Genomic DNA, 27,790 nt, shown 5'->3' on the forward strand with positions numbered 1-27,790 from the left:
GGCCCTCCCTTGTAGACTTCCCTTTTTTACAAAAAAAAAAAATATGACAAGTTTTCAAGTTGAGTTGTCATCCTATAAAGAGGTCGAATCAACTAGACCAGGGATGTCCAACTTTGGCAACTTTAAGACCTGTGGATTTCCAAAGCTCAGCTATACTGGCTGGGGAATTCTGGGAGTTGAAGTCCACAGTTGCCAAGGTTGGACATGGGGGAGCGATGGAGTTGAAGGTTGTTTTGGTGGTGCTAGCTAGCCACACAGCGCTGAGCATTGCCAACTTCTGAGGACATACTTGAAGGCACCTCTCCTCGGACCTTCCTAAATTCAGCCGTGAGGATGGAGAACATCTTCCTGAGTTGAATGCCAAGATGGTCTTTTGAGGCCTCCAGCATGATCTTCTTCACTTTATTTCTGTGCTTCCTTACGACTCCCATACAGGTGCTTCCAAAAACGTGGATTCTGTAGGTGTCCTAAGCAATTCCAAAACTGTATCTGGAGCGTGAATAAATATCCACAAATCCAAACTGATGTGGAACAAGCAGCTCTAACGTTATCAAGAGGGAATCTTGGCAACCAAGGAAAATCATCAGATCTCTGTGGACACTACAGGAAACATTTCTAAGTTGGAATGTAAGAAAGAGATCTTTCTCAGGAGGGGGGAAAAAGAATCTTGATAATTTCTCCAGAAAACTAAAAACCACCTTTTGACTTCCTTGGAAAGCCTAAATTCCATTTTGCCTGGTTACATTTCCTTCAGCCAAGGAAATTGTTGTGTCCAGGCCTCCAAAACTTAGGAAATGTTGACCTTATTGTCCGAATTCAACCCTTGTTTCCACTATATGCACCAGATGTTATTGTATCTTTGTGTGTGTTGTTCTAAGGACAATTAAGGCTGCAAAAATCCATGTTTTTCAGAGAAATCCAGAGGTCAGAAAGCTTTTCAGGAAAAATGCATAGGATTGTGTTGCTTAAGAAAAAACCAAAAGGAAGAATATACAATTGTACTAAAGGAATAGAAGCCATTTGAACCTGATTGGATAATATACATACATATATATATATAAATATAAATACATATAAATATATATTTACAATTTTATGTAAATAGGTTTCTGTTAAGACTTTATCTTATTTGTTCCATTCTTTGCTTTTCTGTTTCTCTCTTGTTGTGTTTTTATTTCCGGCCCATCACAACCGATGCAATCAAACCTTTTTTCTTTTTTTCTAAAAAATAATATTTTATTTTGAGAAATTTTTAAATTTTGGTTTTCAAGGAAATAAAACAAGATTTTTAAAAAGAAACAAAGCTGTGCAGGTTATTTCTCCTCGGAGGAGTTTAGTTCTGGCTAAAAACCGAAAGGAGGTCATTGCAAAAGGCTGCGTTAAAAAACAACCACAACAACTCCCAGAAGTTTAAGCAGAAAATATCAACAATTCACCCTCCCCCTGTCTGCTTAATAAATTAAATAAAATACATCTTATAAAAGAAATGGAACCAAAGTAGTTCATAAATATGGTTGGAGGACCGAAGAGGGGATGGTGGGACATGTTGTCTAGGAGATCTGAACGAGGCCAAAGTAGGTATTCCCGTGGTTGTAATCTACACTGGAGATGTCCGTTACGTTGACAAAGAGGGTATGGCCGGACCGGAGCTCCACAGCCCTGCCCACGTGGATGGACTGCAAGCCACACCCGTCCAGTGAAGGGCTGTATGTCCCCACACCCTTCAGGAGAAGTTGATCTGTCTCCAACGGCAGGTTGAGATAGACACGGACGTTGAATGGGGCATGCAGGTCCGATTTGCTGCAGAAGGTGACTTGGGCGTAAACATAATAGCGCCCGTCTTCGCTAATGGTGATTTTCCCATCCCGGTTGGAGAACGCGTCGTCTTTGGGGGCGTAGATTGTATTCCCCCAGTGTAGAACTATAGGGGGGAAGATGGTAGATTTCTTTTAGTCCATGTCAACTCAATAAGGCAGACCAAATTAAGGAACCATTGCCCTAGAAGCCCACTTTTATTTTTGGAGTAAGCTACAACGACCGTATATTTTTGGATTATAAGATGCACCTAAATTTAGAAGAGGAAAACAAAACAAATTTGGTCTTTGTGTGCCCCATTTTTTGTTCTTTTTCAGTCTTTTTTCAGCCCATTTTGAGGCCTTTTTCAGCCTATTTCCTTCTGAAACAAATGGGCTGAAAAAAGCTTGAAAACAAGCCAAAACAACCTGGAAAATGGGCCAAAAAAGAGGCCTAAAAGTTTTGAAAACAGTCCGAAGCGAGCCTCAAAAACAGGCTGAAAAAAGCCCCAAAAATGGGCCAAAAAAGGCAGGAAAAGGCCAAAAAATGGTGGGGCTTCAGCAATATTCAGTCTATAAGACCCAGAGACATTTTCACCCCCTTTGGGGAGACAAAAAAAGTGTATCTTATAGTCTAAAAAATACGGTACATGCTGGAATTCTGGGAGTTGAAGTCAACCCATTGTAAAGTTGTTTGATGGCAATTCTCACCTTTGCTCTTGCTAATCACACCTGCCAAGTGAATACTTGCACCTCGCTTTGGTTTACCTGCAATTTTAAAAAAACGATCATTGAAAGCTGCTGTTGATTAAAATGACTTTTAATTCACAATTTATGAAAAAGATTCTCTCTTTTAATAACATTCGTGACCTGGAGAAGATGCTACCAAACATTTTCAACGTATTGGCTAGAATAAAGTTCCTCGGGCCCTTAACCCTTCACTGAAAGAGGAAAAGTTCCCTAAATTACCAAAAAGAAGAGCTGAAAACTTCAGAAACTAATTTCCAAGTGAGGTTTGTGCAGCTAGGCAGTTGCCAGCATTTGCAGAAATGTTCTCTGTTGTTTTAGGGCCAAGATGCCACCAGTAATGCCACTAGTATTCATAAACTATTTTCTGATGCTACTATTATTTTTTCTTTGCCTTTTTAAAACCATTTTTTTTGTCAATGAAGTGTTAATATGCCTTGAACCTACTGTGTGTGTGAGAGAATAGTGGGGAAGAGAGAGAAGGTGAGAGAGTGAGAAAGAGAATGAGAGAGACAGAGACAAAGAGATAATAAGAGAGATAGAGAGAGAGAAAGAGAGAGAGAATAAGAGAGGGAGAGAGAATGAGTCAGAGAGAATGAGAGAGAGAAAGAGAGAGGGGAGAAAGAGAGAGAGAGAAAGAAAGAGAGAGAATAAGAGAGAGAGAGAATGAGGGAGAGAGAGAAAAGAGAGGGGGAGAGAGAGAGAGAAAGAAAGAGAATAAGAGAGAGAGAGGATGAACTAGAGAGAATGAGAGAGAGAGAAAGAGAGAGAAAGAGAGAGCATAAGAGAGAGAAAGAGAGAAAAGAGAGGGGAAAGAGAGAGAGAGAAAGAGAGAAAAGAGAGGGGAAAGAGAGAGAGAGAGAAAGAGAAAGAATGAGACAGAAAATGAGAGAGAGAAAGAAAATGAAAGAGACAGAGAGAATGAGAAAGAGACAGAGAAAGAATGAGAGAGAATGAGACAGAGAATGAGACAGAGAGAGAGAGAATGAGACAGAGACAGAGAAAGAAAATGAGAGAGACAGAGACAGAGAGAATGAGAGAGAGAGAGAAAAGAGAGTGGTGAGGAAGAGAAAGAAAGAGAGAGAGAATGAGACAGAGAGAATGAGAGGGACTGCGACAGAGAGAGAGAAAGAGAGAAAAGAGAGAGAGAAAAGTGGGGAAGAGAGAAAGGAAGGAAGGAAGGAAGGAAGGAAGGAAGAAGGAAGGAAGGAAGGAAAGAAAGAAAGAAAGAAAGAAAGAAAGAAAGAAAGAAAGAAAGAGAGAGGAGTAAGACAGAGAAGTTCTTTCAAAGTTATAAAAACTTACTTATTTGCATAGCTGGCGGAATGTGATCTGGAACCTATAGAAGAAAGAGAGAAACTGTTTTATTTATACGATTTATTAGAGCTGCCTATCTAACACAAGCCACTCTAGCTGAGATGCAAGGATTAAAAACCACCAGAAGATTAAAAAAAGGGAAGGGAAGGAACACAGCACAAGGTTTTAAATAGCTCAAAACAACGAACTGGATTTTTTTTTCAGGTCAATACTGTGAGGTCTTGAACGCAACGATTTAATATATTTATATGTTCCTTCAATGATGCGGCATTTAAGTCTCACGCAGCGCTGAATGGAGGGTAAAAATCCCCGCTTTTTTGGGTGGGTGAGGTTTTGATTGATTGATTGATTGATTGATTGATTGATTGAATTATCAAGAACTAGATACAATTTTAACAGGCCTGGGGGGAAAAACAATTTCACGTCTGTATAATTGTATTCTTAAAAATAAAGTGGAGGAAGAAAGGGTAAAGGAAGTAATGATCACATGGGCCGAAAACATAGGTCACTCAATCGACTTGGATGACTGGGAAAACCTATGGAACTACAATCTGAAATTAACAATTTCCTCATCTTATAAAGAAAGTCTGTATACAATATTTTACCATAAGATTACCCAAAATTTACCCAGAGATCTCTCCTAAGTGCTGAAAATGTAAAAGTGAGCTAGGAACCTACATCCACATGTGGTGGACATGTGCAGAGGCCAGAATCTATTGGGGGGGGGGGGGAAATGAAATTGGACAAAAGATATACAAATTGATATTAAACTGGAACCAGAAATATTTTTATTAGGTATGATTGACCCCCAAATTTTAAAAAAAGGTGATAGACATTTGATTATACATTGGATTACAGCTGCAAGAATTTGCTATGCCCAGAATTGGAAGAAAGACTCCACGCCCAACAATGTTAAAAACAAAATAATGGAATTGGCAGAAACAAATAGACTAACTTTGCGTATAAAAGAGAAAGAAGACTTGGTCTTTTACAAAATTTGGGACTGATTGATTGATCAAATTTATATGCCGCCCAACTGCAAAAAGGACTCTGGACAGCGTTTTGAAGGCATCTCCTTCTATATAGCACAGAGGGAGCAATGCTCTCGGTTCCATATAAAAATAAAATTATAGCTTAATCTGAAATAAAGATGCATTTCTTGACCTGGAGCAAAGGAGGTGAGTTAATCCACCTTATTTTCAAGCCTGTACCTTTGCAGCCAGGAAGGACTTTTCAATTTTTTAAAAGATTCTCTGCAGAGGCTTAATCGGTGACTCTTAAACGACTTTGGGCTCCTGACATGATGCGATTGGCGGGACAGGAAAACCCGCACATCCTCCCTGCTGTCTCAAAGTGAAATCCTTGGGTGTGAATAAAACTAGGGTGTGAAAATGCAAGTGGTACTTCCAAGAAGTCTGTGCACAGACCTTCGTTGGCCTCCAAAAGTGTTGTTTTCAATCTGTTTGTTTGTTTGTTTCTCCTTGTACCTCTTTTAGCATAAGCATCAATTTTTCCACCCTGACGTCCTCCCCGCAACCAGCTTTTTCCAGAACGGCACATTTCTGGATGGGCCGAACATCTTTTCCAATGGTTAATGGAAGAATAATAGAGTAGCAGCATTGGAAGGACCTTGGAGGTCTTCTAGACCAAGCAGGAGATCCTATAGAAGTGATGGTGAACCTATGGCACGGGTGCCAGAGGTGGTATGTGGAGCCATATCTACTGGCACATGAGCCATTGACCTAGCTCAGCTCCAATGTGCATGTGTGTGCCGGCCAGCTGATTTTTGGCTTGCACAGAGGCTCTCGGAGGGCGATTTTGGCTTCCAAAGAACCTCCAGGGGGTTGGGGGAGGGCGTTTTTACCCTCCCCTGACTCCAGGGAAGCATTTGGAGCCTGGGGAGGGTGCAACATGAGCCTTCTGGGCCCACCAGAAGTTAGGAAACAGGCCGTTTCCAGCCTCCAGAGGACCAGCAGAGGGTGGGGGAAGCTATATTCGCCCTCCCCAGGCATTGAATTATGGGCATGGGCACTCAATGTGCAATAGTGCACGCACATGCTCTTTTGGCACCCAAGGAAAAAAAGATTCACCAACAGTGTCCTATAGCATCCCAGGCAAATGGCTGTCGAGTTCCTTCTTAAAAACCTTCAGTGATTGAGCTTCCACACTTCTCCTGAAGTCAACGTTAAAGTTCTCACTCTCAGAAATGTTTCCTTAGTTTAGCATTGAGACTTATATGCCGCTTCATAGTCTCAATATGGCCCTCCGATATGGCTCCGCATGCAACCTGTGGCACACATGTCGTAGGTTCACCATCACGGCCCTACACCATTTCAGAGAAAGGGTTTTCTATTCACCTTTAAATCTTGGGAAGAACAAAAAAGGACTGAGCAAACAACGCAACAGCCCTTCATGGCATCGGACCAGAATATCTCCGGGACCGCCTTCTGCCGCATGAATCCCAGTGACCGGTTAGGTCCCACAAAGTTGGCCTTTTCCGGGTCCCGTCGACTAAGCAATGTCGTTTGGCGGGACCTAGGAGAAGACCCTTCTCTGTGGCAGCCCCGACCCTCTGGAACCAGCTCCCCCCAGATATCAGAGTTGCCCCCACCCTCCTTGCCTTTCGCAAGCTCCTTAAAACCCACCTCTGTCGTCAGGCATGGGGGAATTGAGACTTTCCCTCCCCCTAGGCTTATAGAATTTATACATGTCATGCTTGTATGTGTGAGTGGTTCTTTAAATTGGGGCTTTTTAGATTATTTTTAATATTAGATTTGTTCACATTGTCTTTTTATATTGTTGTTAGCCGCCCCGAGTCTTCGGAGAGGGGCGGCATACAAATCTAATAAATACAAATACAACACAAGGATGCTTTGAGGTCAAACTCCGTCACCTTTTGGGAAGCAGGCGTCATTGGAAAGGTGTCATCCATCAGTTGTTGGAAGCTTTCTGAAATCTTCGCACAATCTAGAAAAGAGGTATCCTCCTCCCCTTGAGGTTTCCGACAGCTCTGCACTCGTTTCAGGAACACATAATCTTCGTGTAACGTCAGCTCATTTCCCATCTATCAGGGGAAACGATCACAGGTTAGAATCGTGGATGCGACGTTGAATCAGCGAGTCAGGTGGAACATTTAGTTTTCAAAAAAACCCCTCGGTTAACCAAGTATTGTTGCAATCAACTCACAGAAAATGTACCATGGCCTTATCTATCCCCAGTCATCCCCAGAGCTAGGATTAATTAATTTTTATTTTACATTTTCTTTCAAGAAAATAAGAATTTTTTGAAGAGCCAAAGAACATCCTATCCCTGTCCGTTTTGTCTTCAGGCTCCTAGTTTATCCAATTTCTCGATGTTTTATTTTTTTTATTTTTTATTTTTATTTTTTTACAAATATACAAGACAAAAGAAACAACATACATAAAAACATATACATACAACATTTGGGAAATGAAAGTTTTCCCACTTTTTTTGGGATGTTTGATCAGAGAATTACACTTCTTTTACATAATATTAATTTTTGAATTCTTTTATTTGACGTGTTGCTTTGCGTAGATTTTTATTTATTTCTTTATTGTTCTTTTCTTTAGCCAATCATAAAATGTTGCCCATGTTTTATAGTAATCTGATTCTTCTTTTCATAGAAACATAGAAACATAGAAACATAGAAGACTGACGGCAGAAAAAGACCCCATGGTCCATCTAGTCTGCCCTTTTACTATTTCCTGTATTTTATCTTACAATGGATATATGTTTATCCCAGGCATGTTTAAATTCGGTTACTGTGGATTTACCAACCACGTCTGCTGGAAGTTTGTTCCAAGGATCTACTACTCTTTCAGTAAAATAATACTTTCTCATGTTGCCTTTGATCTTTCCCCCAACTAACTTCAGATTGTGTCCCCTTGTTCTTGTGTTCACTTTCCTATTAAAAACACTTCCCTCCTGAACCCTATTTAACCCTTTAACATATTTAAATGTTTCGATCATGTCCCCCCTTTTCCTTCTGTCTTCCAGACTATACAGATTGAGTTCATTAAGTCTTTCCTGATACGTTTTATGCTTAAGACCTTCCACCATTCTTGTAGCCCGTCTTTGGACCCGTTCAATTTTGTCAATATCTTTTTGTAGGTGAGGTCTCCAGAACTGAACACAGTACTCCAAATGTGGTCTCACCAGCGCTCTATATAATCTTTTGGATAGCCTGTCCATCTCCGCACAGTCTAGTATTTTTTTAATTATTATGTTTTCTTCTGGTATTTTGTCTGTTTTCCACTGTTGGGCATATACTATTCTGGCAGCTGTTAGTATATGTATAACTATAACTTTCTTTCTTTTTTACAATTTCTCGATGTTTTAACATTTTAATGTTTATAGGTGCTTGTTTTTATGCTGTTGTAAGGGCCCAGAGCTAACAGATTCTGGGATGTGTGTGTGTTTGTTTGTGTGTGTGTGTGTAAAGAATTTTACAAATGCAAGTTCCAGGTATGGTTCTAATTTATAAATAAAGAAGCAGTAGCCATCACAATCTCCAGAACGTATCAATTTTTAAAATTTAAAACTACCAAAAACTACTAAGCTTTTGTCAGTCCCTACTGACTTAGTCAGAGTGTATAATCCCCCTTGAAGTGATGCTTGCTTTTATGTGATGCCGTTCAATTTAGTCATTGTGCGTATCACAGGCCCACATCTTTTCTTCCCTCCTGTAATTAACTTTGTCATTCCCACCTTAGTCATGTTGACAAATGATAATAGTCTGACTCCCTCTTCTTTGGAACAACCCCCGAGATATTGAAAGGCTGCTATCATGTCTCCCCTGGTCCTTCTTTCCATTAAACTCGACCCAGTTCCTGCAAGAGTTCTTCATATGTTTTAGCCTCCAGTCCCTTGATAATAATAATAACAATAACAGAGTTGGAAGGGACCTTGGAGGTCTTCTAGTCCAACCCCCTGCTAAGGCAGGAAACCCTACACTACTTCATACAGATGGTTATCCAACATCTGCTTAAAAACTTCCAGTGTTGGGGCATCCACAACTCCTGGAAGCAAGGACTTCCACTGATCAACAGTTCTGACTGTCAGGAAATTTCTCCTTAGTTCTAAGTTGCTTCTCTCCTTGTTTAGTTTCCACCCATTGCTTCTTGTCCTACCCTCAGGTGCTTTGGAGAATAGGTTGACTCCTCCTTCTTTGTGGCAGCCCCTGAGATATTGGAAGACTGCTATCATGTCTCCCCTGGTCCTTCTTTTCATTAAACTAGCCATGCCCAACTGTTCTTCATATGTTTTAGCCTCCAGTCCCCTAATCCTCTTTGTCGCTCTTCTCTGCACTTTTTTTAGAGTCTCAATATCCTTTTTGCATCGTGGCGACCAGAACTGGAGGCAGTATTCCAAGGCCTTATTAAAGTGGCATTAATACTTCACGTGATCTTGATTCTATTTCTCTGCTAATTCAGCCTAGAACTGTGTTGGGTTTTTCGGCAGCTGCTGCACACGGCTGGCTCCTATTTAAAGGGTTGCCCACTCGGACTCCAAGATTTTGCTCACGGTTACAAATTTGATTGTGACTGTGACTTGTTCAGCGGAAGCCTGCCATTTCTGTGTCATCTTCCTGATTTGGACCCTAATGATGCAATTCAGCCTTAGTTTTGACATCATGTGGGAATCAAATATAACAGGATTTCATCATCTTTCTATTGTGGTAGATCTGGCCGTGATAGACAGCCCCTAGGTTGTTGAAGAAACCTGGCAGATTAAACTTGATTTATTTTTTAAAAGCCTAAAACAGGCAAAAAAATAATATTTTTATTTATTTATTTATTTATTTATTTATTAATTTATGTATTTATTTTGTCCAATACATAATACACATTGAAGAGAATAGATATTTAGTAATATAACTAAAGAAACGAATAGAAGAAAAGATATAAAAGTATAGGTGAACATATTTGAAAGGAAGAAAAGATAAATGAGATAAGGAGAGACAATTGGACAGGGGACGGAAGGCACACTGGTGCACTTATGCACGCCCCTGGTTCCAGAAAGTATCAGGATATTTCTTAGCCTGTGATTTAACATCTTTTTAGGTTCTGAACTTTCTTTACTTTTTAAAAAAAATTAAAACATGGCAATGATAGGGGGATAAACTGCTCAGATTAAAAACTCAGGAAAGACTTCAAAAACTCAGTCTGTCTAGTGTGGAGGACAGAAGGAAAAGGGGGGACATGATCGAAACATTTAAATATGTGAAAGGGTTAAAAAAAGGTTCAGGAGGGAAGTGTTTTTAATAGGAAAGTAAACACAAGAACAAGGGGGCACCATCTAAGGTCAGTTGGGGCACAATCTGAGGTCAGTTGGGGAAAAAATCAGAAGCAACGTGAGAAAATATTATTTCACTGAAAGAGTAGTAGATGCTTGGAACAAACTTCCAGCAGATGTGGCTGGTAAATTCACAGTAACTGAATTTAAGCATGCCTGGGATAAACATATAAAATACAAGAAATAGTATAAGGGCAGACTAGATGGACCGGGAGGTCTTTTCCTTTGTTTCTAATACACTAGGGAGAAAGAGGCCACACAAATCCCATTCTCCCAGGTACCTGAGAGTAGAACAAGAAGCAACGGGTGGAAACTAATCAAAGAGAGAAGCAACTTAGAACTAAGGAGAAATTTCCTGACAGTTAGAACAATTAATCTGTGGAAGAGCTTGCCTCCAGAAACATAGAAACATAGAAAACTGACGGCAGAAAAAGACCTCCTGGTCCATCTAGTCTGCCCTTATACTATTTCCTGTATTTTATCTTAGGATGGATCTGTGTTTATCCCAGGCATGTTTCAATTCAGTTACTGTGGATTTACCAACCACGTCTGCTGGAAGTTTGTTCCAAGGATCTACTACTCTTTCAGTGAAATAATATTTTCTCATGTTGCTTTTGATCTTTTCCTTAACTAACTTCAGATTGTGTCCCCTTGTTCTTGTGTTCACTTTCCTATTAAAAAGACTTCCCTCCTGAAGTTGTGAATGCACCAACACTGGAAGGTTTTAAGAAGATGTTGGATAACCATCTATTCGAAGTTGTGTATGGTTTCCTGCCTAAGCAGAGGGTTGGTTGAGAAGACCCCCAACTCTATTATTCTATATTCTATTCTAAATTATCTTCTCCTGGTTCTCCTAGCTGAACATGAGGGTTGAATCCAGATTCAATCAAGATCAATGCCCGGCGTGGCCAACTCCATCCTTCTCTTCTAAAGAATGCTCAAACTTGATCTTGACTAACAGGATGATGCCTGAGTAGGCAACTAACGTGCAAAGCTATGGAGGAAATAGTTGCTCCGTGTTGCAAGAGGGACAATTCTCAGAAACGGGGAGGGGGGTGTTGCGATTACTGAAGTCAACACTCATCCTACTTCAGTTCCAACCTCAAATAATTAGGGCAACATCAGAATCCAGCCCCTCTATCAAGGTTTGCTATGTAGGTTGCTGGAAGGACAGTGACTCAACTGAGAAGCATCAATGTTGCCCTAAAACAGTTGTGGCCAGGATGACAGATACCACCTCAGAATATTAGAAACATAGAAGATTGACGGCAGAAAAAGACCTCCTGGTCCATCTAGTCTGCCCTTATACTATTTCCTGTATTTGATCTTACAATGGATCTATGTTTATCCCAGGCATGTTTAAGTTCAGTTCCTGTGGATTTACCAACCACGTTTGCTGGAAGTTTGTTCCAAGCATCTACTACTCTTTCAGTCAAATCATATTTTCTGACGTTGCTTCTGATCTTTCCCCCAACTCACCTCAGATTGTGCCCCCTTGTTCTTGGGTTCACTTTCCTATTAAAAACACTTCCCTCCTGAACCTTATTTAACCCTTTAACATATTTAAATGTTTCGATCATGTCCCCCCTTTTCCTTCTGTCCTCCAGACTATACGGATTGAGTTCTTGAAGTCTTTCCTGATACGTTTTATGCTTAAGACCTTCCACCATTTTTGTAGCCCGTCTTTGGACCTGTTCAATTTGATCCATATCTTTTGTAGGTGAGGTCTCCAGAACTGGACACAGTACTATTCCAAAGGGGGTCTCACCAGCACTCTGTACAGCGGGATCACAATCTCCCTCTTCCTGCTTGTTATACCTCTAGCTATGCAGCCAAGCATCAGAAATCACTACCCCTCAATCCTTCTCTTCTGAAGTTTTTGCTAACACAGAACTGCCAATACAATACTCAGATTGATTTCCCCAATGGCATTATTTTACATTTGCAAACATTAAACCACAGTTTCCATTGTTTTGACCACTTATCTAGTAAAGCTATTATTGATTTGACAATTGACAATATTGATTGTTTTTCCTTGTTTCAATCCAATTTGTCATCTGGTCAACTTTTACCTCTTTGTTTTATTTCGATCCCGGTTTGATTTTCTTGTTTCTAATGTTTTAAACAATTAGTAAGTTGCCAGAGGTCTCTGGGTGTTATTTACATTTAATTGTTGGTTGCATCATCAGACTGATATCTAGATTGGAGCTGGTATTTTTATCCACCCCGCAAATCTTTCCCTGGTATAGACAGATGTTGCTTGATAGTGTTCAAAATCTTGTTGCGGGATGTAAGCTATTCTGAGTCAAGTTGCCTTTTTGCAATTGACGAATGGAGATTTTTGTCCATGCTAATTAAAGCTGCCATTTTGCGATTGACCGATAGTGATTTTGTCAAGGCTGTTGATGTTCAAGAGAGAAGGAGAGAGAAGGTAGAAGGAAAAGAGGGAGACAGAGGGGAGTGTTATGAAATAACAGACTGGCAGTAGAGGTATAATTGGTGCAAAATTTGGATATGATTTATGGTATATGGATGGATGTATATATAGATTGTGAAAAAAATAAAAAAATAAACTTCTTTAAAAGCACGTTCTCTTCCTTCCTTTCAGTGGCATAGAAATATAGAAACATAGAAGACGGACGGCAGAAAAAGACCTCATGGTCCATCTAGTCTGCCCTTATACTATTTTCTGTATTTTATCTTAGGATGGATCTATGTTTATCCCAGGCATGTTTAAATTCAGTTACTGTGGATTTACCAACCACGTCTGCTGGAAGTTTGTTCCAAGGATCTACTACTCTTTCAGTGAAATAATATTTTCTCATGTTGGTTTTGATCTTTCCCCCAACTAACTTCAGATTGTGTCCCCTTGTCCTTGTGTTCACTTTCCTATTAAAAACACTTCCCTCCTGGACCTTATTTAACCCTTTGACATATTTAAATGTTTCGATCATGTCCACCCTTTTCCTTCTGTCCTCCAGACTATACAGATTGAGTTCATGAAGTCTTTCCTGATACGTTTTATGCTTAAGACCTTCCACCATTCTTGTAGCCCGTCTTTGGACCCCTTCAATTTTGTCAATATCTTTTTGTAGGTGAGGTCTCTGGAACTGAACACAGTCTTCCAAATGGCGTCTCACCAGCGCTCTAATCATGAGACCAATCCATCCATTCATCCACCCACCTACCCACCCACCCACCCAGCCAACTCTCCATCCATCCATCCATCCATCCATGTATTAAATTTACACCTATCTTTCCTCCAGGAGCTACGACAATAGACATAGGACTCTTTCTTCCAGTGTGTTTACACAAGTCTCAAGAGATTGAGGTGGAACTGGTCTAAAATCATTAAATGTCCTTTCATTGCTAGGTGGGAACTAATCTTTGGTACCCCCACCCCAATTGACATGCTAACCACCGCATCAGAAATCAGAATAAGTGCTTCAAAGCATAGGAATTCAACCTGTGGTCCACTGTAGTGGTCTCCCCACCCTTAGAAACCCAACATCTTGACGTCTTCTCTATTAAGAAGCTGGACTTACCTTGTCTAACTTGAGGTGAAGGTGCAAAATATAGAGGACGGTGCCCACAAGTTGAGCAACCACGAAGATGGTGATCACACTCAAGAAGGTCTTCATGGTGACCCTCGACACTGGCTCAGCCGGCGGCATGTTGGACGGCGCATGGGGCTGCCTTGATTCCTCCATCCGCTGCATCTCCACCTCCCAAAGTTCTCGTGCGACTACCATGAAATTGCTCTGCACTGTGTGTGCCAGCCCACAACTTCCTGAGGAACAAACTGCATCGCACGCTCGGAGTGGGAGTGTTTGTGGGTGTGTGTATTACCCCTCTTCTTCCATAACAATCATAAAACAAAGTCATCACTTGAACCTCATTTCCAGAGGCTCTGGAAGAAAACCACTGCTGGGGGTGCCCTGCGATTGAATTCTTTGCTCTCTTTTTCACGGGGTCTTCTTTCCTCCTACTCCTCCTTCCTTCTCCAAAGAGAAGACAAATAGAATAGAATAGGATGGAGTTGAATAGAAGAGAGTAGAATTAGAATTATTAGAATTAGAATTAGAATTAGAATTAGAATTAGAATTAAATTAGAATTAGAATTAGAATTAGAATTAGAATTAGAATTAGAATTAGAATTAGAATTAGAATGGAGTTGAGTAGAAGAGAGTAGAGTAGGGTAGAGTAGAGTTGAGTAGAGTTGAGTAGAAGAGAGTAGAGTAGAGTAGAATAGAATAGAATGGAGTTGAATAGAAGAGAGTAGAGTAGAGTAGAATAGAATAGAATAGAATAGAATAGAATAGAATTCTTTATTGGCCAAGTGTGATTGGACACACAAGGAATTTGGTGCAGATGCTCTCAGTGTATATAAAAGAAAAAATACATTTGCCAAGAATCATGAGGTACAATACTTAATGATTATAAGGGTCAAATAAGCAATGAAGAAACAATCAATATTAATAAAAATCTTAAAGATACAAGCAACATTACAGTCATACAGTCATAAGTGGGAGGAAATGGGTGATAGGAATGATGAGAGAAAACTAGTAGTAATAGTAGTGCAGACTTAGTAAATAGTTTGACAGTGTTGAGGGAATTGTTTGCTGATTGATTGATTGATTGATTGATTCACTCATTGATTGATTCACTCATACATTCATTCCCCCCACCCCCATTTTCTCTCTTTTCTCTGCAATTTTTATTTTTTATAGTTTCTTTGTCCAGAATTCTATTAGAGGACTGTCCTGGGAGCATTTGAGAACAGGTTTCTTTTGCCCTCGTTTCAAAGTTGTTGTTTTTTTTCAAAGAGCAACTGAGCTAATTTTTTGCTTGAAGGAGAAGAAAAAGTTTCTTTTCTCAAGAAAAACACTTTTGTAAGAAAATGCAAGAAAAAAAAAACCCAGTTGCCTTTTGGAAAAAAAAAAAAAAGCACCTTTGAGATCACTGGATGAACTTGGATGATGGAGAATCTCTCTAAATATTTTTGGCCCTGTGTTTTGGAAAACTCCCATTGCTACCCATCCAGCCTTCCATCATGAGGATGTCGTTTCATTACTCTACCAAACAAAAAAACAAACAAACCATAACCCATAATGCCAAGTCAACTTTTCCATTCCAGATAAGCTTTTCAAGCAAGACCCAAGACTGCCGCAGCTTCTATTTTCACGGCATACTATATATTTTTTTCGTCCGTTTATCAAAGCTATCGAAGAGATTAACCTCTGGCCTTATTCAGAGAAACACACACAAATTTCTGTCATCTCGACCTTCCATTGCAACAATTCCATTGCAACAAATTCAAAAGGTGCTGGAAGTGCTAATGATATAATTTTGTTGTTTCCGATGGCGGCGGTGGAGAGGGAAATATTTCCATTGAGGTTATATCGTTTATCAAAAAGAGGTCTTCCTTATTTCATATTCAGTTTTTCTCTTCTGTACTCCAGCACAGCATACTGTCACTGAGATAATGCTCAGATTTTTGTAGAGGAGAATAATGCTAATCCAGAGACCTCATAATTTAGTTCTGTATTGCTTTTCTGAGCTGGGAGACATGGTTTTATTAATAACAGAATAATAGAATAACAGAGTCAGAGTCATGGAGAATGTAGCACAAGGGCCGCCCAGAAAGTAATGCACCACATTTTTTTTCTTCAACAATTATTTATTGAATACAATGAAATTTACACAAAAGAAAGAAATAAATTTCTTCTACACTCCCTATTTTTCCACGTAATCTCTGTCCCATTCTATGGCCTTCCTCCAGCGAGACACAAGGGCGTGGATGCCCTGTTGGTACCACTCCTTGTTCGAAGCCATTTCTGCGCTGTGCGAATCACCTCTTCGTCATCCTCAAAATGTCTTCTGCGACTAACCGTACTTCTGTCGACTGCAGATTCTCCATCAACTGTACACAAAAGTTTGTGAATGTTCCCAACAGTTTCTTTCTCCGCAGTGAGAAATTCAATGACAACATGCTGCTTGTAACCTACATCACTTACAGACTCCATTTCGAAACACCGCAGCAGCTACGCTATCTGTCTGAAGAAATGCAAAATTTACACACGCACTCCTGACCGTTCTAATAATGTATATCTCAAGTTTCACATTTGTACGAGAGGAGGGTGGTTCTGGGATCCTTGGTGCTCTGCGAGTTTGGTAGTTTTCTTACAGATTTTTCACTGAGATAATTCACTGAGGTTACCTAGTTTGGCAATGAAATATCTTCAACCTCATCCAAGGACCCCACCACACTTTCTAATCTCATGGAACTCAATTTGAGCAGGGCCTCCTCGTTTCAGCCTCTTACTTACACCAGGACAACTGAAACAGCTTCCACTGGCTCGAGGGCTTGGTGCTTTTTAACCTACTTAATGAACTTTCTATCAGCACGGTATCCACAGAGTCCGGCCCAAAATCACGATAATTCTGGAGACAGAATTCTTCTTTTCTTTATAGGTGGACACTTTGAAATACAGCGTTTAAGGGGTGACTTGATCGAAGTGTATAAAATCATGCATGGGATAGAAAAGGTGGATAGAGAAAAATTCTTTTCTCTTTCACACAATACTAGGACTTTCTTAGCTCCTAGCTAAGAAAGTAAGGACAAATAAAAGGAAATATTTCTTCACCCAGAGGGCCATTGGTTGATAGAATTCCAGAAGAGAGCTTCAAGGCAGGATTAAGCAGATTCATGGATGCCGAGTGTATTGGTGGTTATTGAAATGGATGTCCATGTGCTGCCTCTATGTTGGTTGAGGCAGGCAGGCAGGGTTCCCTTGAGTACTATTTGTTGAGGGTCAAGGGAAAGGGAGGGTTTTGCCTTCTTATTCTGCTCAAGATCCCCATGGACAATTGGGGGGCCACTGTGGGACACAGAATGCTGGACTCAATGAGCCAGCATGGCTCTTCTTATATTCTTAGACTGAAAAAACCCAATCCAAATAAGGCTAGGTTTTGCACCAGACAATGCACCCAATCATCAACAGGTCACCTGGTGAGTAACAGGAAATCTTCTCTCGAGAGGCCCTGGACTGGTGTAGATAAGATGGATCTCAATGGATGCATCATAGACTTCCTCCTCTACGGCTAACTACTCTGTGGTGGGATGGGGGTGTCCTTGATATGAGTGACACCTCGCTTGGAATTTTTGGGTTGCCAAGAACAGAATGCACACAATGTGTGTGTGTCAAAAACAATGATTGAACGGGTCCAAAGACGGGCTACAAGAATGGTGGAAGATCTTAAGCATCAAACTGACCAGGAAAGACTTCATGAACTCAATCTGTCTAGTCTGGAGGACAGAAGGGAAAGGGGGGGACATGATCGAAACATTTAAATACGTTAAAGGGTTAAATAAGGTTTAGGAGGGAAGTGCTTTTAATAGGAAAGTGAACACAAGGACAAGAGGGCACCATCTGAGGTGAGTTGGGGGAAAGATCACAAGCAACATGAGAAAATATGATTTGACTGAAAGAGCAGGAGATGCTTGGAACAAACTTCCAGCAGACATGGTTGGTAAATCCACAGTAACTGAATTGAAACATGCCTGGGATAAACATAGATCCATCCTAAGATAAAATACAGGAAATAGAATAAAGGCAAACTAGATGGACCAGGAGGTCTTCTTCTGCTGTCTATTTTCTTAAGATCTTCCACCGTTTTTGTAGCCCGTCTTTTGACCCGTTCAATTTGATCCATATCTTTTTGTAGGTGAGGTCTCCAGAACTGAACACAGTATATTCCAAATGGGGTCCAGTTCTAAAGAAGGCCCTTCTTTCACCAACTGGAGCATGGATCTTTCCACCACGAGGATCTGGTGGAGGGTGTGATCCTCAGCCGAGGAGGGGGCCCCATTCTGAGATCTGCTGCCATCGTGTGGCAACTTGCCAGACCACATAGAAACATAGAAGTCTGACAGCAGAAAAAGACCTCCTGGTCCATCTAGTCTGCCCTTATACTATTTTCTGTATTTTATCTTAGGATGGATATATGTTTATTCCAGGCATGTTTAAATTCAGTGACACTTTCAGTAAAATAATACTTTCTCAGGTTGCTTTTGATCTTTCCCCCAACTAACTTCAGATTGTGTCCCCTTGTTCTTGTGTTCACTTTCCTATTAAAAACACTTCCCTCCTGGACCTTATTTAACCCTTTAACATATTTAAATGTTTCGGTCATGTCCCCCCTTTTCCTTCTGTCTTCCAGACTATACAGATTGAGTTCATGAAGTCTTTCCTGATACGTTTTATGCTGAAGACCTTCCACCATTCTTGTAGCCCGTCTTGGGACCCCGTTAAATTTTGTCAATATCTTTTTGTAGGTGAGGTCTCCAGAACTGAACACAGTCTTCCAAATGGGTCTCACCAGCACTCTATATAGCGGGATCATAATCTCCCTCTTCCTGCTTGTTATACCTCTAGCTATGCAGCCAAGCATCCACAAAACTATCTTTTTATTTATTTATTGAATTGGATTTATATGCCGCCCCTCTCCGAGGACTCGGGTCGACTTACAACATATAAAAAGAAACAATGGCATACAATAGGCTCAATCCAAATAATTAAAACATTAATTAAGTCATCTTTCTGGGATGGTTTAATGAATCCTGCATTGAGGAGGGGGTTGGACCTGATGGACCCTGGAGGTCCCTTCCAACTCTATCATTCTATGAAAACTAAGTAAACTAATCAGAAATCCCCAATTATATTGAAAAATCAATCATATCCGTTCAGACAACAACCGTACATAACATTCATCAGCCAGGGGGCTGAGATCTAATCGTCCCCAGCCTGGTGAAATAAATGAGTCTTAAAACTCTTGTGAAAAGCAAGGAGGGTGGGGGCAGTGCGAATCTCTGGGGGGAGCTGATTCCAGAGGGGCGGGCCCCCCATAGAGAAGGCTCTGCCAAACGACATTGTCTAGTGGACAGGACCTAGGGAAGACCGACTCTGTGGGACTAAACGGTCACTGAGACTCGTACAGCAGAAGGCGGTCCCACAAATAATCTTGTCCCATGCCATGTAGGGCTTTATAGGTCATTACTAACACTTTACTAACACCAATTGGTAGCCAACGCACTCCACAGAGTGTTGGAGAAACACAGGCATGCCCAGGAAGGCCCATGACTGCTCGCGTGGCTGCAATTTATATATTTTTTATTTATTTATTTTATTCATTAGATTTGTATGCCTCCCCTCTCCGCAGACTCGGGGCGGCTCACAACAATAATTGTTGCTCAATTGAGATTCAATTTGGAAACAAGCAACCGAGCGACCTTGGATGGAACATTTGTAGGCTTAAGGTCCTGGATGAAGGGTCTTGGGAGACCACCCAGATGAGGAGACACCCCCCCTCCCCAGGAAGTCAGACAGGACCATTTTCAGCTGGAGTGAAAGCCAAGAGGTGGAAAGTTTTCTGTGAGGCTGGGTTTTCTGCATGCCATTGGGCAAAAGTGAAGACGGATATCAGAGCATCTCTTTTGACCCGTTCCAAAAATGAAAAGTACATGGGGGGGAAAAGCTTGTTGGAGAAAACAGTGGTTCACTACCATTTGGCTGCTTTTCTCAATCAAGGATGGTGGTTCTCAAAAAGTCCTCAGAACCAGTCTTAAAATAATAAGGAAATGGGTCCCTTTGTTTGGAAGTGCAAATCGGCCATTAGCAGGGATACCTGGAAAACACAAGAGGTTTATTTATTTATTTATTTATTTACTGGATTTATGTGCCGCCCCTCTCCGAAGACTCGGGGCGGCTAACAGCAATCATAAAACAGTGTACAATAATAATCCAATACCAAAAACGAATTAAAAACCTCTTAATATAAAAAACCAAACATACATACACACATACCATGCATAAAATTTTAAAGGCCTAGGGGGGGAAAGAATCTTAATTCCCCCATGCCTGGCAGCAGAGGTGGGTTTTAAGTAGCTTACAAAAGGCAAGGAGGGTGGGGGCAATTCTAATCTCTGGGGGGAGTTGGTTCCAGAGGGCCGGGGCCGCCACAGAGAAGGCTCTTCCCCTGGGTCCCGCCAAGTGGCATTGTTTAGTTGACGGGACCCGGAGAAGACCCACTCTGTGAGACCTAATTGGTCGCTGGGATTTGCGTCGCAGAAGGCGGTCCTTGAGATAATCTGGTCCGGTGCCATGAAGGGCTTTATAGGTCATAACCAACACTTTGAATTGTGACCGGAAATTGATCGGCAACCAGTGCAGACTGCGGAGTGTTGGTGTGACATGGGCATATTTAGGGAAGCCCATGATTGCTCTCGCAGGTGCATTCTGCACGATCTGAAATTTCCGAACACTTTTCAAAGGTCGCCCCATGTAGAGAGGGTTACAGTAGTCGAACCTCGAGGTGATGAGGGCATGGGTGACTGTGAGCATTGACTCCCGGTCCAAATAAGGCCGCAACTGGTGCACCAGGCGAACCTGGGCAAATGCCCCCCCTTGCCACAGCTGAAAGATGTTTCTCTAATGTGAGTTGTGGATCAAGGAGGACACCCAAGTTGCAGACCCTCTCTGAGGGGGTCAGTAATTCCTCCCCCCAGGGTTATGGACGGACAGATGGAATTGTCCTGAACACATGCATGAGTTTTTGGTGATTTTTTTTGCTTCAGCACATGTGCAGAAGGAAAAAACATGTTGGGGATGTGCACCCATAGTGCGCGAGACAACTGAACTCAACTGAACCAGTAGCAGCGGCAGTAGCAATCCACCCCCTGCTTCAGATCTTATAAATATACTGCTCAAAAAAAATAAAGGGAACACTTAAACAACACAATATAACTCCAAGTGAATCAAACTTCTGTGAAATCAAACTGTCCACTTAGAAAACAACACTGATGGACAACCCATTTCATCTTGTTGTCAGCACATTCAACTTTGTACAGAACAGAGTATTCAAGGAGAATATTTCAATCATTGAGATCTAGGGTGTGTTATTTGAGTGTTCCCCTTATTTCTTTTGAGCAGTGTATATTATAACTTCAGTTTGGTTCTGTTAAAACCGAACAAAACAAAACAAAATCAACCCCAGATTTTTTTTAAAAAATCAAGCAGACATGATGACCTTTGGAAGAAACAAATCATATTTATCATTTCTCTCTTGAAAAACCACCGCCTGCCTTCTTCTCTCCGCTTCCCTCCAATCTTGAAAGGACTAAAGGATCGTAACATCAACCTGGACGGACTTACCTCTGGTTCATATTTTGCAACCCAGCAGAACCGGTAAGACAAGCCGATCGGGAATCAAGCAGCTCTTGGACGGGTCGAGAACACCTTTCGTGCTCCAGGAGGCCCAACAGAGAACTGTATTTCTCATCCGACATGCCGTCTTGTGCCATATGCAGATCGGAAGTTGGGTACCTCGAAACGGGGGTCAACCGCGGATCGGTCCCGGAAGACGAAGGCCAGAGCTCAGCGGTGGCTGGAGAAGCACCCTGGAGAATGGGAGGCTGGTAGACCTCCATCGGGGGAACAATTGGACTTTCGTCTGAAGCACACAGGTTCAAAGGGGAGGATGCACCATAAGGCTTCGTCCAATGGGGTGGAAGACCCCACCCATGAGTAGGTTGGTGGTTTTCTATTGGGGGGAAAAATGCAGAGCTCAACGTTGTTGTTAATGGCGAGTATTCTGAGCAGAGCCTGGTTGCAAGCGATGTGCCACAAGGGTCTGTTCTGGGTGCTATTCTTTTTAATATGTTTGTGAGTGAAGTAGGGGAAGGTTTGGTAGGGAAGGTTTGCCCGTTTGCCGATGACTCTAAATGTGCAATAGGGTTGATATTCCTGGAGGCGTCTGTAATATGGCAAATGATTTAGCTTTACTAGATAAGTGGTCAAAGCAATGGAAACTGCAGTTCGGGTTAGATTCTCCAGACCAGCCAAAATATCAGAATTTTACCCTTGGAGAACAATACACTTGTCCTGAACTCTACTTTATAATACTCCTACACAATTCCAACTCTTCGCAAGCTGCATTGGCTTCCAATTGGTCTATGGATGCAATTCAAGGTGTTGGTTATTACCTTTAAAGTCCTATATGACTTAGGACCAGACTACAGGAACTGTAGTCTAATTAGTTTGCAGGCACATCATGTATGTGTGTATGTGTGTATATGCATGTGTATACATATATGTGTGTATGTGTGTATATGTGTATGTATGTATGTATGTATGTATGTATGTATGTATGTATGTATGTATGTATACCATTTATGGCCAGCTTTTAAGTGCCTAATACACCCTAGCTAATTTATACAACAAATGTGGCAAATCATGGATTTTATCTGTTATTTATCAATTTATCCTACAACTTTTGATTGTGTATTCACACTAAGTGTTTTTTTGGTCTATGACTGTAGTAATAAATTTGATTTGATATTAACCCTGCTGTTCTGTTCAAGAAAACTCCCTGATGTTATGTTCCCGGGTCTATTTGACCCGGACCGCAAATGGATCATTTTAGGTACTTATATTTGATCTTTTTGAAAGCTTTTTTCACTTGGAAACAAGTTTGAACATTTCTGCACACATTGAAATGAAAATTGAAATGAAAAAGTAATGCTTATTGGTTTATTTTGCTGATAGAATGCGTGCCCCCCCCCCGTTTTTGTGAAATATTTTTCAATTCATGGATAGTTTTGCTTGCAAAATGCATTCTATTTTACTAAACTTGGTGTGGGATTGGTAGCTTGAACATTTCTGAACATGATGATATGAAAATTGAACTGGAAAAACTGATGCATATTTGTTTATTTTGCACATAAAAGCCTCCCCCCCCACTGTTTTAATTTTTTCAGCATCAATTTTTTCAGTTCAGTTTTGATATCATTATGTTCAGAAATGTTCAAACTTGTTTCCCAGTGAGAAAAGTTTTCAAAAAGACCAAATTCAAGTACCTAAAAGATTTTTTTTTGTTTTGGGTTAAAGACTCTGAGATCCAGAAGAATTTTAAAAACCCCTTAGTCGCAGCCCAGATTAAACCTCTGTCCTTCCACTGGCCAAGCGGTTTTGTTAAACATCAATGCAAGGACTCCTGAGGAAATCTATTGTCAATAAGGAGTCACAGGCTCTTTGTCAAATGAGTTGCTATCTATGAAATAAGTAGAACAAGCCATGGATGACAAGCTCACCATTGTCAATATTCAATGAGGTCTTATTGTCTCTACTCAGGTCCTGCGGGTTTTTGGTGACACTCAAAGCTCTGGAGAAATGTTCGTCCACCATGCTGTTAGTGTCTCCTTGGAAGTAGGTCAATACCATGTAATGGGCTCCCCATTCTGTTTTCACGGGTTGTTTCATTCTACTCAGCTTTGCAGAATTATTCTTTCCCTCTTCCATGCTTGGAAATAACCTGAAAATAGACGTGACATGGAGAACATGGAGTTGGTGGTGATGTGGAGTCCATACAATCTCCTTTGAACGGGTTCAAAGACGGGCTACAAAAATGGCAGAAGGTCTTAAGCGTAAAACTGATCAGGAAAGACTTCATGGACTCCATCTGTCTAGTCTGGAGGACAGAAGGGAAAGGGGGGACACGATCGAAACATTTAAATATGTGAAAGGGTTCAATAAGGTTCAGGAGAGAAGTGTTTTTAATAGGAAAGTGAACACAAGAACAAGGGGACACAATCTGAGGTTAGTTGGGGGAAAGATCAGAAGTAATGTGAGAAAATATTATTTTACTGAGAGAGTAGTAGATGCTTGGAACAAACTTCCAGCAAGTGTGGTTGGTAAATCCACAGACACTGAATTGAAACATGCCTGGGATAAACATATATCCATCCTAAGATAAAATACAAGAAATAGTATAAGGGCAGACTAGATGGACCAAGAGGTCTTTTTCTGCCGTCAATCTTCTATGTTTCTATGTTTCCTCCCTTCCCGAAATCACTGCTAACTCAGAGTTTAGGCTTGGGGTGTTCTACCTGGAGAAAATAAGGAAGCGAGAAGACAGGTAGCTAAAAGATTCCAGAGAGAAGATGGAGCTATTTTTCCATTTGCAACAAGAACAAGGACCAGAAAGTAGCTGGTATATTTGTGGCTACCACAATTTCATTTACATAGAAGGAAATTTTTCCTTACGGTAAAATATGTGTAACAAGGAAATGCCGAGATGAATAATTGAAGCTACGGTTTGTCCATCTCTTAAGGCTTCAAAAAGCAGTTGGTTGGCCAACTTCCATTCAACCACTTGTCCTATACAATGCTTTAGAACAGCGATCACCAACCAGTGGTCTATGGCCCACTGGTGGTCCATGAGAAAATTTTGGTGGTCTGCAGAAAAATTACAGTATCTGCACTTTTTATATTGCACTAAATACTATTTAATCTTTGTTTTATAAAAAAAATGCATATTAGTGGGCCACGGGATTTGAAATTATGAATTTAGTCGTCTCTGAGGTCAAAAAGGTTGGTGACCCCTGCTTTAGAAGATCCTTGTAGTGCCTTCCAATTTCAGTTCTACGATTCTGATTTATTTGACCTGGCTTTTCCGACAAGCAGGAAGAGGGAGATTGTGATCCCCTTATATAGAGCGCTGGTGAGACCACATTTGGAATACTGTGTTCAGTTCTGGAGACCTCACCTACAAAAAGATATTGACAAAATTGAACGGGTCCAAAGACGGGCTACAAGAATGGTGGAAGGTCTTAAGCATAAAACGTATCAGGAAAGACTTCATGAACTCCATCTGTATAGTCTGGAGGACAGAAGGGAAAGGGGGGACATGATCGAAACATTTAAATATGTTAAAGGGTTAAATAAGGTCCAGGAGGGAAGTGTTTTTAATAGGAAAGTGAACCCAAGAACAAGGGGACACAATCTGAAGTTAGTTGGGGGAAAGATCAAAAGCAACGTGAGAAAATATTATTTCACTGAAAGAGTAGTAGATCCTTGGAACAAACTTCCAGCAGACGTGGTTGGTAAATCCACAGGAAGTGAATGTAAACATGCCTGGGATAAACATAGATCCATTGTAAGATAAAATACAGGAAATAGTATAAGGGCAGACTAGATGGACAAGGAGGTCTTTTTCTGCCGTCAGTCTTCTATGTTTCTATTTTTAGTGGTTTTAGTACTATTACACTGGGGAACAGCAATTTCGTTGTCTTAAATCTGTGGCTTGTTTTCAACTAACTTTTGGCTCTGGATCCAAAAAACAACCAGAGTTTTTGTCTGTCACCTCAACTTTTTAGGTTACAGGAGACCCTCAAAAATCATACAAATTGTGCATATAAAGGAAAGGAAAGGAAAAACTTACCTAATATACTGTTTACAAAGAATAATTTTATTCATACAAAGGCTATAATAGTTACTGCAAGTTAAATTCTGTTCATACAAATTTTTAATTGAACGGTAATTATGCGTATTAAGGTAATTTTTTTCCCTTATAGATTTTCTGGAGTGTTTAATCTGTGGGCTTGAAGCTCCAACAATAGTCAGCCATCATATGTATATCCCATCTACCTTGATACCTCCATGACCTTCAAATCTTGGGGGAATCGCTCCCCCTGTTCATCACTGACTGCACCAAGATTTTCCAGGAAGTGAGCAAGAGGGCTATGTAAAAAATGCAGTTTTGATGCTCATGTTACCTAATTAACTATACTGTATTATATATATAAGGTGTAGAGAAAAAACTTGACATGGTAGAAGAAAACCAATTACAGTTTTGAAACCAGCGGACCTAATTAACTATGAAAAAGCTCAAGAATCAAACTCAACAGAAATTGTGTAACAAATTCTTCCCCAGTGTTATTGGTGTTTTATATTTTTGCTGTGAGACGGCTAGAGTCCTTAGGGAGTTGGGGGGGGTGTTGGAAATTAAACAAACAAACAAACAAACAGTGGTTTACTGATGGTTTGGTCAAAGTGTAAAGCGTGGTTTATGGTTTAGCAAGTTTGTGTAAACACAGCCAATGGCTGTGGCAGGAAGCTTACAAACTTTATAAGTGGCACCTCTCACAGACTTAGTAAGACACCCTTCACCAGAAATATTTAATGTGTCATCTTGTTTGCCGGTGTGAACGTAAGAGAACCCACAGTTGTGCAATAAATTCTTCAGAAAGGACAAAACTGTCCAAATCCAATAACTAGAATCCCACACCTAGTAGGAATTGTAGCCTGATTCTGGAGATACATGACTTTGGGAAGACAGTTTCCTCCGAGTACGGTAATTATCTGTTTGATTTCCAAACCGCTTTTTGAGAATGAAAATAGTTCTTCCACCAAAAGTGGCAGCAGAATTTAATTTTCTTGTTTTTAAGTACTAGAAAGTACAAGTACCAGAAGCTTTAAGTATAAAGCCAGTTCCTTCAAGATTGAAGATAAGAGCCCAGTATCTGTTGTCCACAATGACCAAGTAGATATCTTATTCCAGATGTCCACCTCCCTCTATGGTGTTAGTATTCTTTCCAGATAGGGAACAAAGATAGGTAGACTTCAACCCGATTGAAAATACTTGATTATGAACCAAGATTCACATGATCAGATTAGAGTAGGACACCAAAGAGATACACAAGTAGTTCAGAACTAGTCAGAAATACACCCGTTTTTTAAATGTCAACAATTCCATCTCACCCATTTTTTTAAAATGTCAACAATACCATCTCGGTGAACCAATTCCAGAAATTGTACCTCTCCACTAAACACGTTGGTATCTCCTCTAACTTTGCTTAGACGTCTCCGTGAGATATATCTGTTCCCTTCGCTTGGGCTAAACTTTACCCCAAAGAGCCTCTGAGTAACTCAAGATGATTTTCATACCTTTGGTCTTGGTAGAGAACCCACCTGCGTTCACTTCATGCTGCGATGCCTCTCCGTGTCTCTGCTCCGGGGTGTGAGCTCTGTGTAGCAACTCAACCAGAAGGAGAACAGCCCCAGACCTTACCAGCAGTTTTCTCTTCCTTTAGCGGGAGAGGGAACTAGGCGTATCCTTTAGGCTCCAGTACAGGAATGTATGAAATGCACTCTGACAAGTCAACCAGGTTTAGAGGTTTCAGGAAAGGAGACAATAAAAAGGACGGCGTAGGGTGCTTGTAAAAGAGAGCTGGCACTCAAAGTTTGTGGCCCAAGCTAAGAATTAGGTCTCCAGAGTGAAGATTTGTTCCCAGTACTACAAGACGGACAGGATTCAAAGAAGCCAGCTTCCCTCTAATAGGGGGATTGGTGTAGTTATTGCAGTAACTCTACGCTTCGCTTTTTAACATTATTCTGTTGAACTTTCTTGTTGTTCCTCATTTAGACTGGAAAGTTAGTTAGTTAATTAGCTAGTTGTGTCTTTGCTTGCTTACTTACTTAACTATTTATTTATTTATTTATTTATTTATTTATTTATTTATTAGATTTGTATGCCGCCCGTTTCCGTAGACTCGGGGCGGCTAACATCAATAATAAAAACAACATATAACAAATCTAATATTTACAATAACTAAAAAACCCTTATTAAAACCAAACAAGCGCACACACAAACATACCATGTATAAATTGTATAGGCCTAGGGGGGAAAGATATCTCAGTTCCCCCATGCCTGATGACAGAGGTGGGTTTTAAGGAGCTTACGAAAGGCGAGGAGGGTGGGGGCAATTCTGATCTCTGGGG

At 40.7% G+C, this 27,790-nt stretch overlaps 2 protein-coding genes across 3 annotated transcripts; both read right to left on the reverse strand.

The window, feature by feature from the left end:
- Window positions 1-1,207: 1,207 nt before the first annotated feature.
- CD40LG (CD40 ligand) lies at window positions 1,208-13,896 on the reverse strand. The gene is made up of 5 exons (XM_070760021.1): window positions 13,718-13,896; window positions 6,751-6,921; window positions 3,846-3,879; window positions 2,505-2,561; window positions 1,208-1,921 (listed from the first exon to the last, which is right to left on the reverse strand). The coding sequence occupies exons 1-5, from the start codon at window positions 13,889-13,891 to the stop codon at window positions 1,551-1,553; spliced, it is 807 nt and encodes a 268-aa protein (XP_070616122.1). The 5' UTR covers window positions 13,892-13,896; the 3' UTR covers window positions 1,208-1,550.
- A 4,741-nt stretch (window positions 13,897-18,637) lies between these two features.
- Window positions 18,638-27,104, reverse strand: VGLL1 (vestigial like family member 1). 2 transcript variants are annotated; one of them, XM_070758341.1, is made up of 4 exons: window positions 26,981-27,104; window positions 23,323-23,543; window positions 21,386-21,773; window positions 18,638-19,859 (listed from the first exon to the last, which is right to left on the reverse strand). In XM_070758341.1, exons 2-4 carry the CDS (start codon window positions 23,528-23,530, stop codon window positions 19,847-19,849), a joined length of 609 nt encoding a protein of 202 aa, XP_070614442.1. In that variant the 5' UTR covers window positions 23,531-23,543; window positions 26,981-27,104; the 3' UTR covers window positions 18,638-19,846. The 2 variants fall into 2 exon arrangements, with proteins under 2 accessions (XP_070614442.1, XP_070614443.1); XM_070758342.1 differs by having other exon boundaries at window positions 26,957-27,045.
- Window positions 27,105-27,790: the final 686 nt, after the last annotated feature.

This window comes from Erythrolamprus reginae, chromosome 8 (assembly GCF_031021105.1).
Source record: "Erythrolamprus reginae isolate rEryReg1 chromosome 8, rEryReg1.hap1, whole genome shotgun sequence".
Lineage (NCBI taxonomy): Eukaryota > Metazoa > Chordata > Lepidosauria > Squamata > Dipsadidae > Erythrolamprus > Erythrolamprus reginae.

Bases quoted from the DNA above. Each gene is read 5' to 3' on its own strand.
- CD40LG (XM_070760021.1), bottom strand. From the start codon at position 13,891: ATGCAGCGGATGGAGGAATCAAGGCAGCCCCATGCGCCGTCCAACATG. The intron at 3,880-6,750 runs GTGACGGAGTTT...TTTCTTCTATAG, and splicing joins TGACGCCTGCTTCCCAAAAG to GTTCCAGATCACATTCCGCC. The intron at 2,562-3,845 runs GTAAGTTTTTAT...TTAAAATTGCAG, and splicing joins TCCGCCAGCTATGCAAATAA to GTAAACCAAAGCGAGGTGCA.
- VGLL1 (XM_070758341.1), bottom strand. From the start codon at position 23,530: ATGGAAGAGGGAAAGAATAATTCTGCAAAGCTGAGTAGAATGAAACAA. The intron at 21,774-23,322 runs GTGAGCTTGTCA...TCCCCCCAATAG, and splicing joins CTCATTGAATATTGACAATG to AAAACCACCAACCTACTCAT.